General features: G+C 37.0%; 1 protein-coding gene across 6 annotated transcripts in view; it reads right to left on the reverse strand.

The window, feature by feature from the left end:
- The window catches only part of SVEP1 (sushi, von Willebrand factor type A, EGF and pentraxin domain containing 1), a 202,477-nt gene that overhangs the window by 159,182 nt on the left and 17,556 nt on the right, over window positions 1-25,739 (reverse strand). For all 6 annotated transcript variants that reach the window (XR_008509939.2, XM_009244733.4, XM_054520420.2 and 3 more), the window contains exons 2-3: window positions 13,733-13,988; window positions 9,997-10,173 (exon numbers count right to left, since the gene is read on the reverse strand). Coding sequence is in view for 5 of the 6 variants with exons in the window: in XM_009244733.4 (XP_009243008.4) it covers window positions 9,997-10,173; window positions 13,733-13,988 (433 nt within the window). In the remaining variant the exon portion in view is untranslated. The remainder of the gene's footprint in view (window positions 1-9,996; window positions 10,174-13,732; window positions 13,989-25,739) is intronic.

The following is a 25,739-nucleotide window of genomic DNA, read 5'->3' on the forward strand; positions in this document are numbered from 1 at the left end:
GTCATAGATGGCTCTTATTAGTTTGAGGTATGCTTCTTCAATATCAAGTTTATTAAGAATTTTTAACATAAAGGAATGTTGAATTTCATCAAAAGCCATTTCTGCATCTATTGAGATAATCATGTGGTTTTGGTCTTTAATTCTGCTTACGTGATGCGTCACATTTATTGATTTGCTAATGTTGAACCAAACTTGCATCCCAGGGATGAAGCCTACTTGGTCACAGTGAACTCTACCTCTTTATAGTTGAATGACATTAGAAAAACTACTTAAATTATTCAAAACTGTTTCCTCTTCTGCAAATGAGAAACGTATGCAAGGCAAAGGCTTTGCAAGTGGCATGTGAATGTTACACGCATCCTTTTAAAAGAACCAATTTCCAGAACCTCAACATACATATACAACTAAATTAGTATGCTGGAGAAAGTGTCTATGGCACCTTTTCACAATCGCCTTTCATTTTTCAAAAGAAATGTGAACTTCTCACCCCTTCAAATCTTACTAGGGTACATTGCCCCGAGGTGAAAAATCTTCAGCATGGTTCAAAATCTTGACATTTGGAAACCCTCCTTTAATCAAGAAATAATAAGCAGGGTCTTTAAGAAGCTTTTTTTTTAAAATTATACTTTAAGTTCTAGGGTACATGTGCACAATGTATAGGTTTGTTACATATGTATACATGTGCCATGTTGGTGTGCTGCACCCATTAACTCGTCATTTACATTAGGTATCCTCCCTAACTCATTTTATAACAAGTTTTTCTTAACTACAGGCACTGTTTTACAGCATATCTCCAGAACTTATTCATCTTGCATAAGTAAAACTAACAGATAGTCATTTAACAGTCCTAGTAAAGTCTTTTTGGAGGGCATCCCAGAAATTGAGAAAGTGAATGATTGCAATGATTGTGTAACAACTCCTTTTGCACATCAAAATGTCTCAAATTCTTCAATTTCAATAAAGATGTAAAGGACCTAAGGGACTTGTAAGCTAATAACTCATTTACGATACTTTTTTGATGATAGATAACCGATGTTATTTTTGGCATGCAACTCAGGAGGAACTCCAAGAATTGAGTGACATCAATTTAACACAACTTATTCAAGTCCCATGTACATATTTACATGAAGAAGGTTTTCAGCACTAAAATCCATAAAACTGAAAAAAGGAAATAAAATTGATGTTGTATGCTCTCTTAACCTAACAATGAATAATAAAAATCCATGGATACATGAACTAATTAACAATGCATCTTATTAAGAAGTGAATTTTCAATAGCATTTTTATGTGTGAGAAAGTATCAAAATGTATAACATGCATGACAAATTATATACAAACAGCAATTGTGATAATAACTCAGTCTAGTAGCAACTTTGGTCACAGAATATTTAAAAATTAATTTCAATTTTTATCCACAATTTTTGTAGTGGAGAAGTACAATTCTGTGATCAACAGAAGGCTTTGGAAAAAAATATATTACATTAGAATAGAATTATGTAGTGGAAGTAGAATAGAAGAGGACTAAGAAAACAAGAAGCCAGCAAAATTTCTGTAATGAAAAGGGTGCTTGTTAACAAATGGATACTAAAAACATTGGCTATAATATTTAGATTTTAGTAGGTATATTTGCAACTGATACAGTAATTTTATTTTAAAATGTCAATACAGTATTATGAATTACCATATTTTAAAGTCCTGCCAAAGTTTTAGATGGCTATTTAAAAATCAACGAGGGATTTGTAAATTTTCCATTTTTTTTAGGGGTTACGTGAGCAAGTGTTTGAAGATCATGATTCAGTCAGTAGATGTTAAATGTTTTCCCTTTGTTCACATATCATTTTTATTGGAGAGAGTCTTATAATGGGGCTAGGGAAAGGAAGAAGAGAAAGATAAGATCTTATAACAATAAGCAGATATTGATCACAATCCTTATCTTGAGAATTCTTGGCAACTGTATATATTTTTTGAGTATTTCTAAGGAATCCAATACACTGACTTTGGGGGTTTGTGATGCTTCACACCAATAGTCTAATTTTATGTGTGTTACAATCATGATAGACTGGAAAATGCACTATCAGGGCTGAATACCTACCTCATTCAATAGAAATGGAACAAACTAGCCTGATTTAGGCAACAGTTACAAATTCTCCAGCTTAAGTTGATGGAACCAGTGTCAACATGCTAGCAATATTCCTTCATAAAAAGCAAATGGGAATACATTGTACAAATTCTTTATACCTTACAAATCCATTATTACGTACCACTGAGGATATTTTTGGGGAAAAAAAATCAGCCAAGCTCTGCTTACAGAACAAGATTTCCAAATGTTTTGGTTTTCATTCAAGAATTTCTAGAGCTCTTTGTCCTCTCTCTTTCCAAAGAAATGATATAATATTTAGACAGGAAAGTGTGTATGTGTGCAGGGTAGGGGTGGGGATTTGTGTGCATATATTTACATGTATAATAAGATACTCCCAAATAAATATTCCAGTGTTTCTATTTCAATAGTGTTTCCTCCTTTTATGAAAATAATATAGCTGGAGCTTTGGCTCAAGTTATCTGGCCCTCAGCTTTGGCCTCTATCCAGCTATAATGTTCAATCTGCTAATCATGCCTAACTCATTGAAATATAGCCAATCTCTGCAAAAGAGCACTGTCCTCAAGATGCCTGTTGTCTCTATACTTTGTGTCTCTTTTTTTTTTATTTATTATTATTATACTTTAGGTTTTAGGGTACATGTGTCTCTCAAATCCCTCCAGGGGAAATTCAGAACAGCTGCAACTGCTTGGATTTACAACAAGAGTTCACCGACTACTCTCAATGTGATTTGATGATCTATCCATCTTAAAATGACTAATCTAGGAAAGCAACCACATGCTTTATTTGATTTGTTGTTGGCAAAGGTTAATCAAATGTAAATATTTTGGTTTCAAATAAATTAAAAGCATTTTTAAAATTTTTACCTAGTACCTTTGTGCTAGGAATCCTGTGGTGCTCAAGGCAAACATGAAAATCTTGCAATTGCCTAAGATTTCAGTAATGAGTTCTGTTCCGCTTAAAATTCTGGTATTAAAGTTTACTTCTTACTGACATCCTTTTTCTTGAGCACTTACTTACTATAGGCTCTGAAGACAAGCAGTGGGGATACCAAATGAATTAGAAAGTCACTGCCTGTTAGCAACACTTCAAAGTAAGAACAAAGAAAATAGTTAGGTGTGATGGGAAAGGGAGCCAGAAAAAACATGAAGAAAGATCCAAGGAATGAAACAGCATGCGAGCTGCAGAAAACTAGAACTAGTTCGAGCTCTCAGCTCAAAGAATAAAGGAGAGGTCAAGTCATGCTAAGCCTTTATACCATGTGAAGGAGCCTGAACTTTATTGTATGAGTGGGTCATAATTCGAAAACATTAAACAGAGTACAGTATGACCAGATTTGAATTTTATATAACTCATTCTGTTCTTTTCCTTCTGAGTATTAGGTTGAACAATATGAAGATGCTACTTTGTAAGTTTAAAATGATCAAATATTCATAATAAATATTGATGATATTATAAGGGATAAACTAATACTTAACAGATTTTGAAAGTATATATATACACATATGTATGTGTTACATATATGTATATATGTACATTTCATATATGTATATATGTACATTTCATATATGTATACATGTACATTCCATGTATGTATGCATGTACATTCCATATATGTATACATGTACGGTACATATATGTATACATGTACAGTACATATATGTATACATGTACAGTACATATATGTATACATGTACAGTACATATATGTGCATATTTAAATAAGAAATGCTTCATGAATTTGCTAGTCACCCTTGCACAAACCCCTCTGTGCAATTTTCCCTGTATCACTCCAATTTTAGTATATCTGCTGCCAATGCAAGCACAAAAATTATATTCTTAATTGTGAGTCTGTTTGTTAAATTTCTGTCCCTATGGCTAGACTATAGACTGTGCAGCCAGAAAACTCAAGCTCATATCCCAGCTCTATTAGCTGTGTGACCCTGGACAGTTGCTTAAGTTCTCACATTTCTAGTTTCTTTATCTACAAAATGAAAAAATACTCCAGAGAGTTATTGTAAAGATTATGAGTTAATATAAACAATGCTTAGAAAACTGTCTGGCATATGGTAAGCACTATTTAATATTAGCTACTATTATTATCAGTTATTGCTATCATCATCATCATTATCATTCTCACTATCCAAATGCCTAGGTGAAAGGTAAAGGATGAAGACAGTCATACTAGTAACAGGTAGAAATGTAAGTAACACCTTCTTTTCATTAGATCCACAGTTTTGCAATACTGTTCCCTTAGCTGAAGTTTAATAACTAAACCCAGAATAATATTTTCTCCATCCTCTAAATCTAATTATGTGTGTTAAAATACCAGACCTACATTCCTGAGTCATCCAAAATATTTGCGGTAAATGAAACAGAGTTATGCAGGGTTTTTTAAAAAAAAAACAGCAAAATACCAATGCTTTTGTAAAACATTGATTGATTTACCACAAGAAAAGTATTGATATCTGGATATTCCTGTTTTTCTCCATTTCTGGTTTCTTAAGGAGTAATGTAACATCAAGAGAAAAGAACAAGAACGACAAGACCACTAGCTAAAAGCACATGATTAACTTGAAACTAATTCATTGAAGTTTTGAGTCAAGGGAAATTATAAACCAGTTCAAACATATCATGTATTATAAAACTGAACTCTTTGACAGACTATTACTTGTCAGTGATTTCTAACAAATACCTCTAACAAAGACTTGTATTCAAGTTAAGATTTTCATGGCATGGAACAGATCTACAATTATTACAATATTTTTGTGCATCAGGATCTTGTCCATGAAGTAGCTGCTTTCTGTGACAGTGGCGTTCATTTCAAGGGAAGCCACTGCCTTGGCCACAGATTTGAGAGGTCATTGTTTGAAGACTCAATTAACTCAGACCACCAATCTCCCACAACAACGAGGAAGAACGAGAAGACCACAGTAATATCGTGATGGTCAGCTATCTTTGGTCTCAAGGGTACCCTGTGAGACAGCCTTGGCCTGGGAATTGGGATACCTTAATTCTACTTCAGCTCTGCCACAAATTTACTATATGATGATGGGATGGGATTTCCTCATCTTCTGAACGAATGATGAGGAAAAACCCTTATGGGCATTTCTAATATTCTACTTGTCTATGAAACTAACAAATATAACTCATCTCAGCATCTGTCCTTATCCTAATCAAGGTAAACAACCTCTACTTTTTGTCTGTTTTAATTTATTATTTTTTTTAAACTTGTCATTGACTTGAAGCTTAATAACATCTGCTTTCTTCAACATTCAATGGCACTTTACTCCTCTGCTTTCTCCCATCTAATATTCTTGCTTTTCACTGCATACTCATCAGATTAAAAGTTTATTCCAACTTTAGTAGGTGCAAGGGCTCTTTACTAGGTGCAAAGCCTGTGCGCCAGCATGCACACATGTTCTAGTCTAGCCTAGAACAGTGGAATTCATAAGATATACGGTTGTCACTTCATACTTGAAGTAATTATCTTAATGCTCATTCATTAGCTTTCTCATGACATTTATATTATCTCAAAATAATCGTTAATAATAAAATCCACCCTGGTTGAGAATTGATGTGCCACATACCATCTTATGTATTCTAAGTATATTCTCTATTAACCCAACTAGTTTTGCATACACATACACACATGCAATCTATATACATATCTACATATATCTATATACATAGATATCTATATATATCTATATACACAGATATCTACATATTACATTTATACATATTTATGTACATAGACATGCATATATATGCATGTAGATATGTATAAAATTATACTATAATTTAAGCCCATTTTACAGAAAAAACTCAGAACAGAAGAAATTAAGTTGCTCATAGCCACGCAGTTTGTAATTGGCAGAGGCTGAATTTAAGCCAGCTCTTTCTGTGTTGTGAAACATTTTGAACACAGTTCAGTGTCTGTTGTCTCTGAGAAGCAATGTATATAAGACGTTATTTTCAAACATGGGGGAAGACAGCAGTGTGATATCTTGGAAATAATATAGGACTTAGAGAAAAGTGTCTGGGGTTCTTCCCGGGGTTCTGCTGATGGTTGGGTATGTTATCTTGAGCAACATACTCATCTTTCCTGAGGCCTCAATTTCCTCTTGTAGAATGAGAGGTTTAGAGCAGATAATCTCTAGGGTTACTTCTGGATCTAAAAGGGAATGATTTCCTTCTGAAAGGCATTGTTTCTGCAGTGAGGATAAATACTCAGAATTCCAACTATTCAGAATGAAATTTAACATCCTCTCCTTAAGTAATAAAACATCTATCATCTAGTCATCCTTCAGATCTCAGCTGTCTAACTTGAAACTTCTGTGTCGTCTGTTCTTTATATTATGGACATTTAAAAATAAAATTTAATAACACATAACATTGTTGGCAATTATAAACTGATTTTTGCAGTTAGACTGTAAGTCCCAAGAAGGTAGTGAGCATATCTGTCTGCTCACTATTGAATACCTACCTCATACCTAGCAGTGGGCTTGGTGTGGAGAACATCCTCAACATTTATTTACCAAATGGATTTTAAAGGGGCTCACTGATGATGAGCATTTTTTCATGTGTCTGTTGGCTGCATAAATGTCTTCTTTTGGGGAGGGGGTAGGGATAGCATTAGGAGATATACCTAATGTAAATGATGAGTTAATGGGTGCAGCACACCAACATGGCACATGTATACATATGTAACAAACCTGCACGTTGTGCACATGTACCCTAGAACTTAAAGTATAAAAAAATATATATATATAAATATACGGGCTCACTGCTTCTAGGTTTTTGGTCCTGGATGACTTAGAGCTAAGATTTCTTTCTGCCTTTCCGAAAGGAGAGTCTGGTCATGAGTCCTTCATGCCATAGGAAGGATATAATTTCTTTTCTGTTAGCTCCTACTATTCCAGAGAAGCTTGTGATCAGTACTGCCTCCTACAGCTACACAAAGACAGAGGCACCTCTTGGAGTTCCAGTTCCACATTTCCTAATCTCTTAGAAACAAATATTGAAGATGACCATATGAAAATTTGTGTTGATGCAATTCTATATAATTTAAATCTTGTATGTAAGAAAGCATCACTGAGTATCAGTAAGCTGAGGCTTACTAATTTAAGGGCAGGGATGGATAAACTAATCCTTATGTGCCTGGTGTTCTTGGCTAGAAGCAACAGCAGAAGTGCTCCAGTCCCCTCTACTGATGCACTAATGACAGGCCCACCCAACTATATACATTTTACAGACTGCTGCGCCTTTCATCCTGGAATGTGTTATTGGTAGTAGACAATGCTACTTGGGTAACTGGGGGCAGTGGTTTTGTGAACTGCCCCCTCTTTCTTCCTGCTGCTTGTCCCCTGGGATGCAAAATTCTGGTGCTGTGGAACAGCAAGAGTCGCAGCACAGAGTGGCTAAGGCTGTAGGCAGCCACAGGCCACTGGCTGTTTGGCAGGGAGCAGTTCAGTCTAGGACCACACGGAAAGCAGACATGCTGACTACAGCATCCAGCAAAGAAAATGAGCTCTTCTGCCTGGGTTTGGTGGGCTAGGATGGGGGAGTAAGGAATGGGGGTTGGAGAGAGTGCCAAGCTGGGCTGTTGATGAGAGTGTGGGAAGATTCAAAGGGAAGGAAAAACAAGGGGAGGCACTTTGCCAACTCAGAGGCAGTTGAGCTGATCCCCTCCCAACCCCCCACCCTTTTTCTGCTTAAGTGAGAAATCCTGCTGGGTGGGGTGGGAGCAGGGCCAAGAAAGGAGTGATTCTGCTGGGTGAGCATGGATGGTTGGACCCAGGAAGGAGGTTTCTGCCAGCTTGGATCAAGGCCAGAGGAAGCAGGAAAAATTAAGGGAAAGGAGATGAGAGGCAACAAGAATAAAAGAGAGTAAAAGAAAGATGCAAGAGGAAATGTCCCAAGAGAAGAAGGAAAGAAGAAGGAAAAAAGAAAGGAGGAAAGAGGAGAGAACCTTTCAGACAGACAAGAGAACCACATTTCTGTGTGGAGAGCACACCCATCTACAAAATGCCAGAATAAAATAATGTTCACATGAAACAAGCAATGAATGACCACATGGTACAAAATAAAGCGAACCCAGTGCTCCTAAATTTTCCTTGTGGGTGTTAATTTCCATGGGAATACAGTTTTCCGAAACAGCAAATCATGAAAGAGCTGCAAGCTATAAAAAAAAGTTGCTCTTTAGGTAAAAAACAAATCCAACAAATGCTATCCAACACAGAAAAACCATGTACTACTTTAAAATATTAGATTTTCTTAAAATATAATGTAGAGTGCAAGATTCCTAAGTTTCCCTTCTTGCCTCTCTAATAAGATATAAAAATATAAAGATCTTCTTATAAGAAAACCTAGAGAGGGAAAAATTACAAACGTCAATGAATTAAATCCCATTCATTATTATTTTTTAATTGACATATAACAACTATTCATACGCATGGGGCACAGTGTGATATTTTAAAAACATGTATATAATGTGTAATGATCATATTATGACAATTACCATATCTGTCACCTCAGTTATCATTTCTTTGTGTTGGGAACATTCGAAATCCTCTCTTCTAGCTATTTAAAGATGTACAATAAATTATTGTTAACTATAGTCACCCTATATAGTGTTACGGAACATTATAACTTATTCCTCCTATCTAGTAGTCTGTTACCCAACTTCTCTCTATCCCCCATACCTTCTACCCTTCCCAGCCTCTAGGAAGCACTCTTCTCCTTTCTACTTCTACGAGATCAGCTCTTAAAAATTTCCACATATGAATGAGAACATGTGGTGTTTGTCTTTCTGTGCCTGACTTATTTCACTTAACAACTCCAGGCTCACCCATGTTGCCATGAATGATAGGATTTCATTCTTTTTTTATGGCTGAGTAGTCTTCCATTGTGTATATAGACCACATTTTCTTTATCTATTCTTCCATTGAATAGACCCTGAGGTTGATTCCATATCTTGGCTATTGTGAACGGTGGTACAAGAAACATGGATGTGCAAATGTCTCTTTGACATATTGATTTTCCTTTTCTTTGAATATCTGCCCAGTAGAGGGACTGCTGGATCATATGGTAGTTCTCTTTTTAGTTTTTTGAGGAACCTCCATACTGTTTTCCATAATGGCTATGCTAATTCACATTCCCACCAACAGTGTTTAAGAGTTCCTCTTTCTCTCCATCCTTGCCATCATTTGTAATTTTTTGTCTTTTTGATAATAGCCATTCCAATTCCATTTTGAAGTGATGGCAGTTTTAGAACTTTTCGATGCACTTTTGTGGAGGCTCCTAAAGAGTTTAAAAAGCCATCAAGTGAACGATGCATTTTTTTATGTGTTAATTCTTACCAGTTACATGTGGCCTGGGGACAAGAATTCCACTGGCTTCAATCTCATAGAGAGACTGAGGCATATTTTAGTTTACATGCCTAGAGGACAGATTTGGCTGTTTATTAGACTAATTACAAAGACCCCAAATCTTTCTCCTCCCAGTTCTGAACCTAGGCTTCAAGGGGCCTTACAAGTTTCCATTCTTCTTCTTGGAACCCTGCCATCCCCACCTGAACAAGCCTGGGCTAGCCTGATGGAGTATGAGAGGCCACATAAAGGACAGCCTTGTTGTCCTAGACAAAGCCATTTTAGGTCAGACTATTGTCAGACACCCAAACACATAAGAGAATCCAGCTGAGATCAGCCAGCAGCCTACTCAACTCACCGCTGATGGCAAATAAATGAGTCAGCGCAGCTGAAGCCCCAAAGAGCTGCGCCACTGACCCCACACACTAATGAGCAATAACAAGCATGTATTCCTTATAGCCATTGCATTTTAGAATCATTTGTTACACAGCAACAGACAACTGATATACATAGATTGGAGACTCACCTGTGCATTCATACTGCAGACCTTTCCCGTAATACCCCTTTTCACAGATGCACTCAAAATGGCCTGTGTGTGTCCCACATTTGCAGCTTGCCATTCGGTCACAGCAGTCCTTGCCTTCATCACAAAGATATGAGCAGTGGACCATATCATCTTGAATAAAACTCCCAGAAGGTAGATCTACAAATAACATATGACAGAGGGCGATAAAAAAAATGAGTCACAGTTCAATGTTACATTCTCTAGTCATTAAAATTTAAGTGCAAGCTGGAGAAAATATCTTTCCATATCCCTCTAATTCCCAACTGCTTCCTGCTCCCACCCAAATATGAATGTGTGTTATTTGTACTAGCGCACTCTGGGAATTCGTTGAAGCCAGTTAAGTTATTCCAGTCTGGGACCTCATCATAAGTTCTCAAGGCCATGCAGGGTCAGGCAGAAATTAAGTAGTTTAGTGAGGAATCTCCAGATGCTGCAGGAAGCAGTGCAGTCAGTTCTGCAGGTCATTCCCCTGGCTTCCAAAGCAGCAGCATTCCACTGCCTCTGGGTGAGGTCAGGCCCCAGCAACCAGATTCCCCAAATCCTTGTTCCAATGAGAAAAAAAGCCACCATCCTGATCACTGCGCAGAGATGTTAATTGTGAGCCACCAACTTTGGAATAAACACCATCACTTCTATGGTATTTGAGTAGGTAAGTGCAGACCATTCTTATTACTTGAGCCATGCTCTGAAGAGAGGCATGCTGGGAATGCAATAACTCAGCCAGACCTGCTTAGAAAGTGACTTGACAGGGTGGGTAAGGTTGAATATGATTGACCCAGAATGGATGGCCTAGAATCACACAAACAGTAAGCCCTTTATTCTTTTCAAGAAGTTTGAAAGTTTTAGACTAAATTCCAATACTAGGTCCATGGGGCTCTAAGCCCAGATATCATGATGGGCTCGTAGTAGGAATTCAAGTGGGTGAGTTCCAGCAAGACATGTGGGCTGCAATTGGACACCTGGGAAGGAGATTGGTGGCAGACTCAAATATAGAACATCCATCTCCATGCATCTAGATAGGGGCAAAGCAAAGGGAAGGCTCCAGCCCCAAGGGAAAGAAACCACTGCAACCAGGTACCCTGGTAAGCTCCTTCCAATAGACTGTGGTGTGGGTAAAAGATCTGAAACACAGGCCCTTAGGACTCAGCTCTGAGACACTGGACCACAGGTTTATTTGGCAGTAAAGCAAGTTAGGGAGCAAGGAGAACCTATTTGTCCAGCCTGGGTAACATAGTGAGACCCTGTCTCTATAAAAACAATAACAATTTTTTAAAAAATGAGCTGGGTATGGTGGTACACGCCTGTTGTCCCAGATACTTGGAAGACTGAGGTGGGAGGATCACTTGAGCCTGGGAGGTGGAGGCTGAAGCGAGGTGTGATCACACCACTGCACTATAGCCTGAGTGACAGAATGAGACCCTGTATCAAAAAGGGTGAGAAGAAAAGAAAAGAAAAACATAGCTGTCAAAACTAGTGTACTAGCATTCAGGTCTGGAAGAGAGATAAGTGGAGGAGGTACAAATGGGGAAAGCTATTATTCTGTAACCTATGTCTATTGAGAATGGCCAGAAACATGAACAGTCATGAAACCCATAGTGGATCCATCTAAATTGAAAGTAGCTGCAGAGAACACAGAGGCAGGGGAAATGAGGCTCATTTCCTTTGATCTGATCATGTCTTTCCAGTAAAAACAGGGTTTTACTTACTAAACCTAGAAACTCAACTAAAGTATTACACGTTTTAGATATTAGTTTAGTGTAATAAATGTGGTGTCTTCTAAAACCCTATTGCATTATGGTAACCAAAACCCTTTCCTTGTTGACTCTAGTTTCTGGGTCAACTTCCATCAGGACAGAAGTCCCCACTCCTAGAAGACAGAGGGATGACAGGAGCTGAAATTTGTTGATAGCACTCATAATTTCATAATCCCATCTCGCAACACCCACTATCTCCAACTGCAACCACCCTATTTTCCTACTTAACATACCACTTTCCTTGGAGAAAAGGACAAAAAAAGGTAGTCAGTTACTGAACTTCTTCAATGTGCTAGATACTGTATTGGTGATATTTTCAATATCTTATTTAATCCTCCTGAAAACCTCCGTGATACATATAATAATACTTTCCATTTTTAAAGGAGAGAAAACTGAAGTTCATACTTGTTAAATAAATTGCCTAGGGGATTAATAATAAATAATAATTTATGTTAATAAATAATAAATATCAGTAATAGTAGACAGTTATTGAGTGCTGAGTATAATAAGCCATCAGGAACTCTCTCATCACTTTATATGTATTAACCCACTTAATCCTTGTAACAATTTTATGAAGTAGATACTATTCTCATTTCCTATTCTATTTACAAGAAACCTAAGGAATATAAAAGATAAATGATATGTAAAAACAAAACAAACAAACAAAAAAACAAAAAACCTCAGCTAGTAGGTAACAAAATTGGGATTTAAACCCAGACATTCTGGATTTTTAAGGCTTGGCTCTTAAAAATTAGATTTCATTAAGTTGCAGGCCGAGAACTTAAATCCAAACCTGTTTGAACCCAAATCCATACTTTATTTCCCATCCTTAATTTCTTGCTGCTTCTAAGCCCTGTCCTAAGTCCTTGCTCACTTCACTAAAATCCTAGCCTCCAAAAACTTTGGCCAGCATCATCCCTCAGAGAGATCAATCTTTTTTGCTCTATGCATGGTGGCTCATGTCTATAATTTTACCACTTTGGGAGGCCCAAGTGGGAGAACTGCTTGAGCCCAGGAGTTTGAGACCAGCCTGAGCAACATAGTGAGACACCATCTTTATTTTTTTTAAAAAAAAGAAACTCCAGTAGAGCTAACCCACTTATTATGAACATCACTAATTTCTTAGAACTCATGTTGCCATGGTTTTCCCCTCAAACTGAATCTTTCACATGGATACCTGCAAGGATCAAGCCTAATTTGCCACATCACTTTACTCTGAGGCTAGATTTCCTGTGCTCTCTTCCTAGGCTGTGTTTTCTTCTCCTAGCTCACTAAGACAAAACCTATATTCTGATAGGAAGTTTAATTTAAATTACATAGCTAACTTATTATAATGTATAACTATGATTTAATTTTTAAATTATAATTTATAATTAAATTATAAGTGATGCATAGAAAGCTCTAATAATGATGCATTTGCTGATTTCCTTCCCTTTTAGGGTTAATGCTCTTAAGCTTTTACATAAGCATATTTATCTTCAAATGGTCAGGGCAAGAAGTATGTGTTAAGTATTTATTGTTCCTATATCTTCATGTGTATTTCTGGAAACATTCTGGTGAGTTTCACTGAGCATGTCTCTGAATGTTTACTTCCCCTGTCCAGATAACTGTAAAGAGACCTAAGTCAAGGCTTCCCACTCTGTGTGTGGCCTCAAAACACACCTAAATTCATTCCACTGATTCTAAGGTGGGAGCATATGGATATTTTAGTGAAAACACATAACAGCTGCTAAGAAAAAAAACAAAAGGAACACTTGTTGCAAGGTCAGAATGTCATCTCTGTGAAGTTTAGCACATTTCACGATGCCCAAAGGACACATGGGCATCATATTCAGCAAAGACCTTGTGAGGGTTTGATAGTACCCTCCCGTGGGTTTCAAGCAGTGAGAGGGAAGGAAGCCTCATTTAAAAGTACCTTTGTGATGCCATTAGGTTTCCATTACCTTCATGCAATGCCCGGCGAGCTAAAGCCTCAAATTCTTCAAAACTGTGTAGCAGGTAACAGTGCTCCTCCTTTGGGGTGGAAGCCATGTCATTCAGCTCTCGAATGTTCCCTTGCCATATGCCAAAAGTGAAGATCTCCACTCCTGAATCTCGCAGTGACGCTGCAATTGGTCTAGGGTCTCCCCCATTGGAATATCCATCAGTGATGAGAAATACAACTTTTGTTGAGTTTTCTCTAGCATGAAGAAGAATTTGCTGTAATGAAATGGGGAAAGTTAGTATGAGTTTGTACTGTCTTGCCTACTGTGTGCTTCTCTTCTTACATAAGGCGGTACTCGCAAAGATCGTTAGTATTTCACAGGCATGAGGGATGGAAGCCCTAGTCAGAGAGTAAAACAGAAATAGGCACAGATGAGAGCCTACAATGGTCTTCTCACAGAGCCACAATAAACCTCAAAAGCATTTAAAAACTATCATCATCATCATCATCATCATCATCAATATTGCTGATGAAGCTTGCTAATGAAGTACAACAAACACTTATGGAATGAATTTTTAATCAATATTATCACTTACTATTACATTATTTTTACTGATTCTTAGGCTCTCAAAATATGAACAAAATCTGAATCCAAATTCCACAAATTATCTATCTTATCTATCTATCTATCTATCTATCTATCTATCTATCTATCTATCTATCATCTCTATCCAAACCACTGCATGATCATACACCAAAATCCTAATGGGAAGGAAATTTAACAGAACATGTCTTTTCCAGAGTCAATAATGGCTGACCTGCTTCCTACATTTGTTTTTCCACTTGCTCCTTCAAAAAACGCAGAATTGATTCAATACTTCATCTTTTTGGACCACCCAGTACTAGCATAAAAATAGCTAGTTTTGGTGGTATCCAGAAATACTGATTCACTAAATCCGACACTGGGACTTTATTATTTTAGGACAAGTGAATTCTGTTTTACAATGATATACGTTCTTCCTTCTCTACAGATAGAATTTTAAAAAATGAAACCTTTTAAAAAGACATTTATATATTGCCGTTGATGCTTTCTAACACCAGACTATAAAGGCACAAGAACTCCAGTGGTGAATCTGGCATTTAATTCAATTTGCTGTTGTTGCTTTTCACTACAGATGAGTAGAAAAGATAAAGAAGCACCAGGGTATATTTTCTGGTAAGTTCTTAGAAGAAATTCCTGTTAAAAAATAAATTAATTTTTAAAAAAGAACTTCATGTTTATTCAGCAAGAACTCAAGAAACACTACATGCTTTTCAGAAGGTAGGCAGGAAGAGTGACAACTGCATCCTGCATTGTGTTAAAGTGAAAAGGAGATATTGTGATTTTTTAAATGTTTGATACAATTCACTTTAGGGTGTAGACTCACTATGAGATCCAGATTCTCTCAGACTATGAGATTCGTGTCCGTAGAAAGCAATCTTCATTAGTATATAATCAGTGGGTATTCATTACAATTCAATAAGTTTTACCTAAATTTAGTTAGTCTTTGTGAGGCAAAGCTAAAGCTGCTAAACCTGAATTTAAGGAAAATTAAATGAAACTAACAATGCCTCCAGAAATATCTGGAAAGCCAGCAGTTTGAGAAAAGGTATTCAAACACTTCACCACACTCTTTCTCAAAAACCAAATGAGATCAAGGAAAATCGTACAGATGGGACCACACCAAAGACAGGCACAGAGGGTGGCTTCTGGCTTCTGAGACGGAGTAGCATTCGGGACGTTACCGGAGACATTCCCCAAATACACACACCAAGAGGCCCAATCAACACTCTCAAAATTCTTGGCTCTTAAAGTTTAAAAAGCTGCCCTCTTGACGAATGACAGGAAGATTTGGAGTGAATGCTTGGTAAGTGTGAAATTTTTCCACACTCTAGAGAAGAAAAAACCTCTGAGGAGAGGAAGAGGGAAAGAGTTAGGGGAGAATGAGAAATGTGAGATGTTGCTGTGAGACCCTGAACTCTCCACACTCTCTCCACACCCCTAACTCTGTCACAGAAGAAGAGATGCTTGACAAGCCTCCCTTTAGGCACAGAGGTCCCCAGGTCCTCTTTCCATCTGGATATCTGGGATGGTGGTACGTCCCAAAGAAGTGCCCTTGGTCATAATGACAGCGGACAATAGAGCAGTAGTCCCCAACCTTTTTTTTTTTTTTTTTTGAGTCAGAGTCTCACTCTTTCGCCCAGGCTGGAGTGCAGTGGTGCGATCTCGGCTCACTGCAGCCTCCGCCTCCCAGGTTCAAGCGATTCTCCTGCCTCAGCCTCCCGAGTAGCTGGGACTACAGGCACATACCACCACGCCCGGCTGATCTTTGTATTTTTAGTAGAAAAGGGTTTCACCATGTTGGCCAGGATGGTCTTGATCTCCTGACTTCGTGATCCACCTGCCTCAGCCTCCCAAAGTGCTGGGATTACAGGCGTGAGCCACCACGCCCTGCTGCATGAGCCACCACGTCCGCCCAGTCCCCAACCTTTTTGGCACCTGGGACCAGTTTCCTGGAAGACAATTTTTCCATGGACTGGAATGGGGCTGGAGGACAGTTTCAGGATGATTCAAGCACATTATATTTATTGTGCACTTTATTTCTATTATTTTTATATTATAATATAGAATAAAATAATTATACAACTCACTATAACGTACAATCAGTGGGAACACTCAACTTGTTTTCCTGCAACTACATGGTCCCATCTGGGAGTGATGGGAGACGGGGACAGAGTGCACAACTTAGATCCCTCGCATACAGTTCACAATAGTGTTCACGCTCCTATGAGAATCTAATGCTGCCGCTGATCTGACCGGAGGCAGAGCTCAGGTGGTAATGCTCGCTTGCCCACTGCTCACTTCCTGTTGTGCGGCCCAGTTCCTAACAGGCCATGGATCAGCATCAGTCCACGGCCTGGGTACTGGGGCCCCCTGCAATAGAGTAAAACTACTCCATTGGGTGGTAAAGGAGAGGGTACCTGATGAAGCTTATGTATTCCAGAGAGGTGTAGCAGAGAAAGAATCAATGCAATTTTAAGACTCCTGAAGGAGTCTTGCAATAATAAAGGTATGGCAGTAGATGACACCACAGACCTTGTGAGCCAACAAGAGATGTGTCTCTCTTGGGCAATATCCATGGGAAGAAATACTGGAAGCCCCAGGAGATAGCTGCCTCAAAGGTGACAAAACTAACCAATAGACATGCAGATGACCAAAAAGACCATCATGACTATTGATGAGACAACTAGGCATCTCAGAGGATGGCAGCACAGGACATGTCAGAGCTGAGAGGTGAGTATCTCTTCCTTTGCTATAACTTTGCCCAAGCCCCAGAGCTTCAAGTCAACTACAGGGAGGAAGGGAAGAGGTAATATTTCTCAACGTGACTTTGTTTTCAAAAGTGTAGTGCTTGAGAGCCTTCTGATTTTGAGTTTGCTTAGATGTGCCTACATGAGGTTTCTGTCATCAGGAGAACTGGGGTCACAAAATGTAAATTAAATTTAGTATTGGGGAAATAGAGATTAAAAAATTTTAATCAGCAGATAGTGAATTTGTTTATCTTCTACATACACAGTTTCTCTTCCTGATGAAACCTTGTGATATCTTGGAAAGTAAATAGAGAAAACTTTTTGGAATCCTGCCATCACCATCTATTTAGGAGGAGAGGCAAGGGCTAGAGATGAAGGCCAAGGCTGGAAGAGAAGGAGGTCACTTTAACCCCTCTGCAACACAGTTCAAAGATATCCAGGGGAGACAGGCCCAGGTATTTCAAGGCCAAGGATGGCTTCAAACAGAAGCCTAGTCTTCTCCCTAAATGTAACTTCCTTGAAGGCAGGTATTTTTGTGTATTTTTTAAAGTCATCAAAATCCAGAGACTAGAACACTGCTTGACAAATGATACACGCTTAATAAATATTTGTCAATAAGGAGTGGCCCTTCATGCAGCAATTCTTCCAGTTGCTCAAGCAAAAACCTTGGAGTCATCCTTATCTCTTGTGTCTTCCTATATCTTGCTTTAAAAAGTTTCCCCACCCCAAGCCTATTAAATATTCTCACATACTTTTCCTTAATGCTTATATTTTTAAAATATTTCTTAAGTCCGAATAGATATATTTTGTCTTTGCTGTGACATAGAGACTACTTTTACTTTTATTAAACAGGGTAAGCAATTTTCCTGCAAATCATTTACTGATTAAACTGTTCTTTCCCTGGGTATAATCTCTGCATCCAGGTTTATTGCTCTACTTGCTTATTCTTGGCCTATACCACCCTGTCTCGGCTGCTATAGCTTTATACTATTTTTTTTTTTTTTTAATCTGGTAAGGAAAGTCTACCATCTTTTTTTCTCTCTTTTAAAATGTTTGTGGTTAACCTTGAATTTTTCTTTTCCAATAGAGCTTGAGAGTCTGCTTATGAAATTCTTCATTAAAATGTTTCTATCTAATCATTGGATCCAGTAATCCCACTTCTAGGAATTTATCCCAAAGATACACTGGCAGATACACAAAAATGGACAGAACCAAGGACCAGCCCCAGTAGAAATGGGCATCTCTAAAGCCCCCACTGTGGTCTCCAAGTACTATTACCCACTAAAAGGAACCAGGAATTGGTGAAGAAATGGTTGATTTCAGGTCTATGGCAGGGAATGTTCAAAATGAGCTTGCAACATCCTCTCATGTCAGAAAACAAAGACGCAGTTCAAGATCCCTAAAAACATGCCCAGAAGAATCAGGAGCCAGCCTGAAGAGGCTCCTTCTGGCCAAATAAAGGTCAATTTGAGTATCAACAAAAATAATATCTGAAATGGATTTAAATGTATCAAGTATAACACAGACATCTATGTGTATGTATAGATGTGTGTGTGTATGTGTATGTATGTATTTACATTTTCAGTTAGTACACATTCCAGGGGAAAAGTGTTATTGACGTAAATAATAATTGGAACAAGGTGAAATATGCACACACAAATACACACGCATTTTTGTTGTTGTTGTTCAGAACCACCTTTGAGGAAAAGTCCAATTATCTGTTTTGAATGAGATGAAATGAGACATTATTTGTCTTTAAAATTATACTTTTCCATATTCAAAGGGTAACTCCTAGTTCTAGTATGCCAAGAGGTGGCAAGTTGTGTTTACACCATCCTTGCTCTTTACCAAGTAATAAACTCGCTTTCTGTCTGAGTTATTCCCCTCTGAAGTCACAGTCTCACCTCCACAGACACCCACCCTAAGCTTGTGCTCATTTTGATTACTGTTTCTTCTACAAGGTCACAGCAGTCAACTGTAAGCAAGACACTAAAAATGTGAGAATTTTCCTAGAAAGGAGGAGAAGTGAAAAAAAATAAATAAATTGTCTCTTCAGTGTGATATTCTCAATAGTGCTGGGCACAGAGTACACGTTCATAACTATTTCTTCAATGAATGAATGAATGAATGAGTGCAGTGGATAAACTACAGGATAGTCTGGAGCAGAGTTACCTGAGTGAGTTGGTCTTGAGTGAGTAGTTAGTGTGTCTGGGTACATGCATGTGTGTATGTTTTGTATAGTTTTGTACACCAAAGATAAAATTATGTGCGCCTTTATTGTCCTTCTGAAACAAACGAATGCTATTTTTTTTATTAATCTAGCTCCTGTCAATAACATCCTTTAACATCCAAATTAGGATTTAGCAGTAATTTCTTGCTGTACTACTCATTACACACAAAACACTTCAAGCCATGATTCTATTTTTCTTCTCTTTTTACAGAGAACTGGTGAATATTTACAGAAACCATTACATCTGTTGGCAAGACAATATATTAAGCTTAAAATAGCAAGAAGAATAGCAGGACTAGTAGTCCAAGCAAAGAATTACACAAGATCTGGGTTTGGAATGCACTTTAAGGATAGAGGAGGGGTGGGGGATTTACTGAAAATAATTTACCCCTCGCCCCAATCTTTGTGCTTCATCGTACTTGAATAAAAACATTAATTCAATCAAAACATTTTTATACCCCAGATTTAAGAAGTATATAGATCTGCGGTAATGTTTGTGGAATGTATTAGAAGCCCAGCACTTGATTCTCTTTTCAATGTTCCTGAAATAGTTTACATCATCTGCTAGCCTTTGTGAGACATTTAAGAAACAGAATTTTTTGGTCCAGAATACTGAATGAGACAAACCCTCCACTGCCAAAGAAAAACTCAACATGGACTCTGTATGGCAAAAGGTTATCACCATCTGTATTGTATCAAGCCTCCGATTAGCTTGTATACATATCTGGCAGGAAAGTAAGCTTCCCTTGTCCAGCAATAGTCATTAGAATGACAAAAATGCAGGGTTGTGTAATATTGTTCTAACACCCGAGATCCATCACCATTACACAAGACTGCACCCCCACACCATGTCAGGCTGCAAGAGAACTGTTTTGAAAAATGGTCTTGAAAGAAAAAAGAGAGGTCACAGCAGATCTGGCGTGGGGACAGTGTTTGCTCTTGGGCTGTATTAATTAAACTACGTGCCGATATCATACCGACTGCAACACAAGCTTAGTTGCAATTACCCGTTGTGACCAGCCTTCACTGAAAATACTAACTAGAGACGCTAATAAAGTCTTTTTTTGTTGTTGTTTTGTTTTCTTTTTGAGACAAAGTCTCACTCTGTCACCCAGGCTGGAGTGCAGTGGTGTGATCTTGGCTCACTGCAACCTCTGCCTCCCGGGTTCAAGCAATTCTCCTGCCTCAGCCTCCCGAGTAGCTGGGATTACAGGCATGTGCCACCACGCCCAGCTAATTTTTTGTATTGAGTTGGGGTTTTGCCATGTTGGTCAGGCTGGTCTTGAACTCCTGACCTCAGGTGATCCACCCAGCTCAGCCTCCCAAAGTGCTGGGATTACAAGTGTGAGCCACCACACTCGGCCATAACGTTATCTTTTAAAGAACTTGATCAATCTTGATGAACCAATAGAAGAAATATAAATAAATAAATACAATGAACTAATACCTACAATGACTATACGACAGCTATTCTCCAAGGGGCAGAAAATTAGTAAATTATGTCCGTGTTTCAATCTGTTTTCCACATATATTGTTTCTGTGTTAAGAAACATTTAGTCCAAACAACACACCATAAGCTACTTGTAATACTTCAACCTTCAAATTCTAAAATTTCACCATGCTTTGTCTGTTATTTAGTTAATATTTCTAATTTGAATCTCAGGTGTTCTTCAGTTCAAAGGATGTTAATGGTTTTATATTTAACATTATTTATGGGAAAAGAATCTATTCTTTTCATTGTTTTCCGGACTTCCTATATTCTAGCATGTTTTCGTTTTTATCTCATCCTACTTCCAAGCTTTTCTTCTATACCACTGTTTCGGGTGTATGCAGTGTCGTTCTCTTCTCTACTTCTAATTGAGATTGAATCCCGGCATTGCATTTATTTTCCTTATTACAATATTTCTGTCTTTCCTATAGTTCTCACTTTATTCTTTTCAGCTTCTCGGCCAGTTTTGTTTGAATTTTAATCTGTTGTTTATCTTCTCTTTTCTCATCTCCATTTCAAAGTTTTATTAATTCATGTGAAGCACATGTAACCCCTTCCCTCCCTCCCTGCTTCCCTCCCTCCCTCCCTCTCTCTCTCTCTCCCTTTCTTTCTTTCTTTCATAGGGAATTCTTATACTTTATATCTTACATTCTACCTTTATTTTATTTAGCAGAAAATTTTCAAAGAAGCCAGATAGAGTTGTGGATTTTTATTCTGCTTTTTCACCATCCATGAATGAAGACATATATTCAGTCATAGTGTTTGCAACAAACAATAAACAACTAACTGGGTAAAAGTAAAATGAGTGTTGGAATTTATGGTTGTAAATTCTGCTATCTATTATTAGTAATATTGTTAAAGCAAGCTGATAACCTACCCAAATGATCAGTGAAGAGGTTAACCCTCCTATTTGTAACGAATAAGCCACAGCCTGTGTCTAAAAATGGATGGCCTAGATCACCAGTCCCCAATAGAACTTTCTGTGATGCTTGACATTATCATTTGTTCTGTTTCATACAGTAGCCACATATGGCTATTGAGCACTTGAAATGAGGCTATTGCAACTGAGAAATTCAATTAGTAAATTTGTTTAATTTTAATTAACTTAAATTTAAGTAGACACATGTGGCTAGTGGCTATAATACGGGACAGTGTAAACCAAGATAGATATATCCTCATCCCAGGATGAAAAAACACAAAACATCTAGAGAAGGCCTATGAAAATATTCTGTAAATCTAAGCTATACAAAATCAACTGGAGCATTCAGAAGAGTATGTAATTTAATACTAAAATAAGAAAATGAGCATAATTGGCCCAGTGCTGTGGCTCACACCTGTAATCCCAGCACTTTGGGAGTCCGAGGCAGGCGGATTGATTGAGCCCAGGAGTTCAAGACCAGGCTGGGCAACATGGAGAAACCCTGTCTCTACAAAAAAATAAAAATAAAAAAATAAAAAATAAAAAAATGCAAAAAATAGGCTGGGTATGGTGGTGCACACCTATAGTCCCAGCTACTTGGGTGGCTGAGGTGGGAGAACTACTTGGGCCCACGAGGTGAATGTTGCAGTAAGTCAAGATAGTGCCACTGCACTCCAGCCTGGATGACAGAATGAGACCCTGTCTCAAAAAAAAAAAAAAAAGCATAATAAAATGGTGCTTGTATTACTAGGATTTAGAAAGTCAAAACCTCTATAAAAACAAGAACTGAAAGCCATAGAAAAAGAATAGGCTAAAATGAAGAGAGATGTGTAAGAGAGGAATTTGATAAGAAACTAATGAAAACTCAAAATAATGAAAGACAGAGATCCACATTGCTCATAGTGAGATAAAAATGCCAGAAATTCAAATTGATAAAGTTTAGTACAAATTTTAGTGTAGAAAGCTGCTGACTAATCTCACATAGCCACAAAATTTTATATAAATACTACCAAACTGAATTCAAATAATATTAAAAGAAACTTTCTCGTTTATGTGATAAGGCTTATTCCTCAAATATAAATATATATTAAAATTGGAAAGTCTTTTGCTCCAATGCAACACAATTATTATCCCAATTAAAAGGAAATAATAATCCAATATGCTGAAAAGACATTCAATAAATTAATTTTTTCTTTGCTTATCAATAAAAATTAGGAATAAAAATATACCTCATTAGTATGATAGATTATCTATCTCAAAACAATAATGGAAACCATGTTCGACTATTAAAAAAACAGCAGATTTCCCAAGTAGATAAGAAATAAATCAGTAGTATTAAGTATTTTCATTATTATTTAAAATCCTTTTGAACTTCCTAGCTAACATAATAAGACACAAAACCATAGAAAGTGTTATACTTCTTAAAGCTTCTGCTCCCTCTAAAAAAATCAGAATTAGAAAGAAAACAACAAACTGGAAAATATATGTCTTATGCTTATCAAATACAGCATTAATGTCTTTAAAATATAAATAATTTTTATAGATCTCTAAGGAGGAGAAAAGAGAAAAAATAACAGAAATACAGTTGAGCATTTTTGACCTAAGACCAAAAAAAGAAATTGTATTTGCCAGAAAATATGAAAAATGCTTAACTTCATTAATACCAAAATAGCATAAGTTTCAAAATAGTAACACTGTTTTTTTTTTTTTAACTTCTCAAATGGCCAAGGTTTTCTTTAAATTTCAAAATTTCAAAATACATAGGAAAACAGATATTTTTGTTGGGAATGCCACCTGTTCTGGTAATATTTGGAGGACGGTTTGACAAAGTGATCAAAGCCTTAAAATTTTCACACGATTTGAACTGAAATTCTACAGCTAAGAATGTCTTAAGGAAATAACAATGGATACACACACAAAATGATCAAAAGGATGTATGCGTATCCCAGAATAATTTGCAATGATAAAAAATTAGAAACAATATACAGTTCCAACAATAGGACAGGTACACTAGTTAAATAAATTATAGGGTAATCACATAATATTATTACGATGATATTATTGAACACTATTAAATTTAAGAAGTAGGCAACCAAACACAATGATTTCATTACCTATATGTACATTACATTAGTGTGCATGTATGTGGAAATGTACTGTATGTCTGTGTATGTATGAGTGTGACTGACTCATACAGTATATAGTCATGTACACACTCATGTACCACATAATGATGTTTTGGTCAATGACAGACCACATATACAACCGTGATCTCATAAGATTATAATGCCATATTTTACTCTGCCTTTTCTATAGCTATGTTTAAATACACAAATATTTAACATACTGTTACAATTGTCCACAGTATTCAGTACTGTAACATACTGTAAGGGCTTATAGCCTTACACGTCCTTTTACTATCCAGTGCTAAATAATGCTTCCAACCGCAACCCTTACCACACCCTTGCCTCCTGTCTACCCTCTCCCCAACCCCACTTTTGCACTCGATTTTAGCTACACCAATCCATTTGGAGGTTCTGAAACATACCATGCGTTCTTGATGTTTGCTCTGCTTGGAAATTCTTAACAACTCTTTCCACCTCCCAACATGTCCACCTCTGATTTTTACTAGTTTTTCAAACTTTAGATCAAAGTTTCCTCTTTTAACCTTTCCCAAATTCTTCTGCTATGCATAAAATCAGTGCCCCCACTCACATTCCATTCCATTATATTAACCCCATCGTAATAAATTCTTGTAGGTCTGACTACATCCCAAGCCAGATGGCAAGATACTCTATGGAAGGAATTGAATCTTATATTCTCACTCTATTGATAACAAAGATTAACTATGAAGTAAGAGAATGAAAGCAATTGCCTTAATTTGTACTAGCTATATGTCCACCATGCAGAATAAACTAATACATTCTAGGCCAAAACGTTTTCAGTAAATTCCATCCTGCAATCATGAAATGAAAATTCATATAAATATTATATGTAAACTTATTTTACCAGATCCATATTGAGCATCTATCATATACCAGGCACTGTGCTAGGGATTTACCAGTTGTATTATTTGATGACACAACCATTAACTAAAAACAAACAAAATAAGTAAATAAATAGATAAAACAATGACAAAAGTATAAACTAGAAACAGTATTCTGCAGTAACTGGGCTTTTCTATTTATACTGTAATTTTAAGTCAATCACTTTTAGTATGCTTCATTTATTTTAAGTATTTACTTGGGCTTCATAGACTGAGAGTCTAGAAAGAAAGAAAAAAGTTGGTTGGCCCTATAACATTTAGGCTATTTATTATAGTCTAGCCAAATCACAGAAGAACCAGAGGGTCAAAGAAGAACTAAGTCTCAAATTTATGGTCACGAGGTTTTCCACCCACATACATATTTTAGTTATTAAACATGGATACAAATCATTTTGAAATGGACCCATAGGGACAGTACATCAAATTGGGAAATGGTATGCACAGGAGTTGATGAGTAGCAGACTTAATTAAAACGGTTTTAAAAAAAACATGCAGAAGACCAAACAAATTTCTAATAATGACAAATTCCACCATTTGGAATAAAAGCACATAGAGAATAAAGAAAATCTGAATAGCAAAAAAAAAAAAAAAGTCACCAGAATCCAAATGAAAATTGGAGGCTAAATGACCTATTATTCTTAAACAAATGCTAATTTATTACAGGATAAAAAATCAAATTTAATTTTATTATCAATATTGTTATGAGTAACTCTATCATTTCAGTTGAGATGTTAAATTCCTATACAATATGATCAAGTAGCACTAGCCCAAAAAATCAAAGATATTAGAGAAATTATTCACATGCTAACGTCAAGAGGTCAAAGGAGAAAGTAAGATAATCTCAAATGGCCCAAGTATTACATATGGTATTTGGACATCAGTGTATGATTCTACAAACAAATTAGGGAAAGAACAGAGAGGTACTTACTTAACATGACCAAGAGAGCTATCATAAACCAATGACCAAAATCACGCCTGAAGCATTCTTATT

The sequence above is a fragment of the Pongo abelii genome, chromosome 13 (assembly GCF_028885655.2).
Source record: "Pongo abelii isolate AG06213 chromosome 13, NHGRI_mPonAbe1-v2.0_pri, whole genome shotgun sequence".
NCBI lineage: Eukaryota > Metazoa > Chordata > Mammalia > Primates > Hominidae > Pongo > Pongo abelii.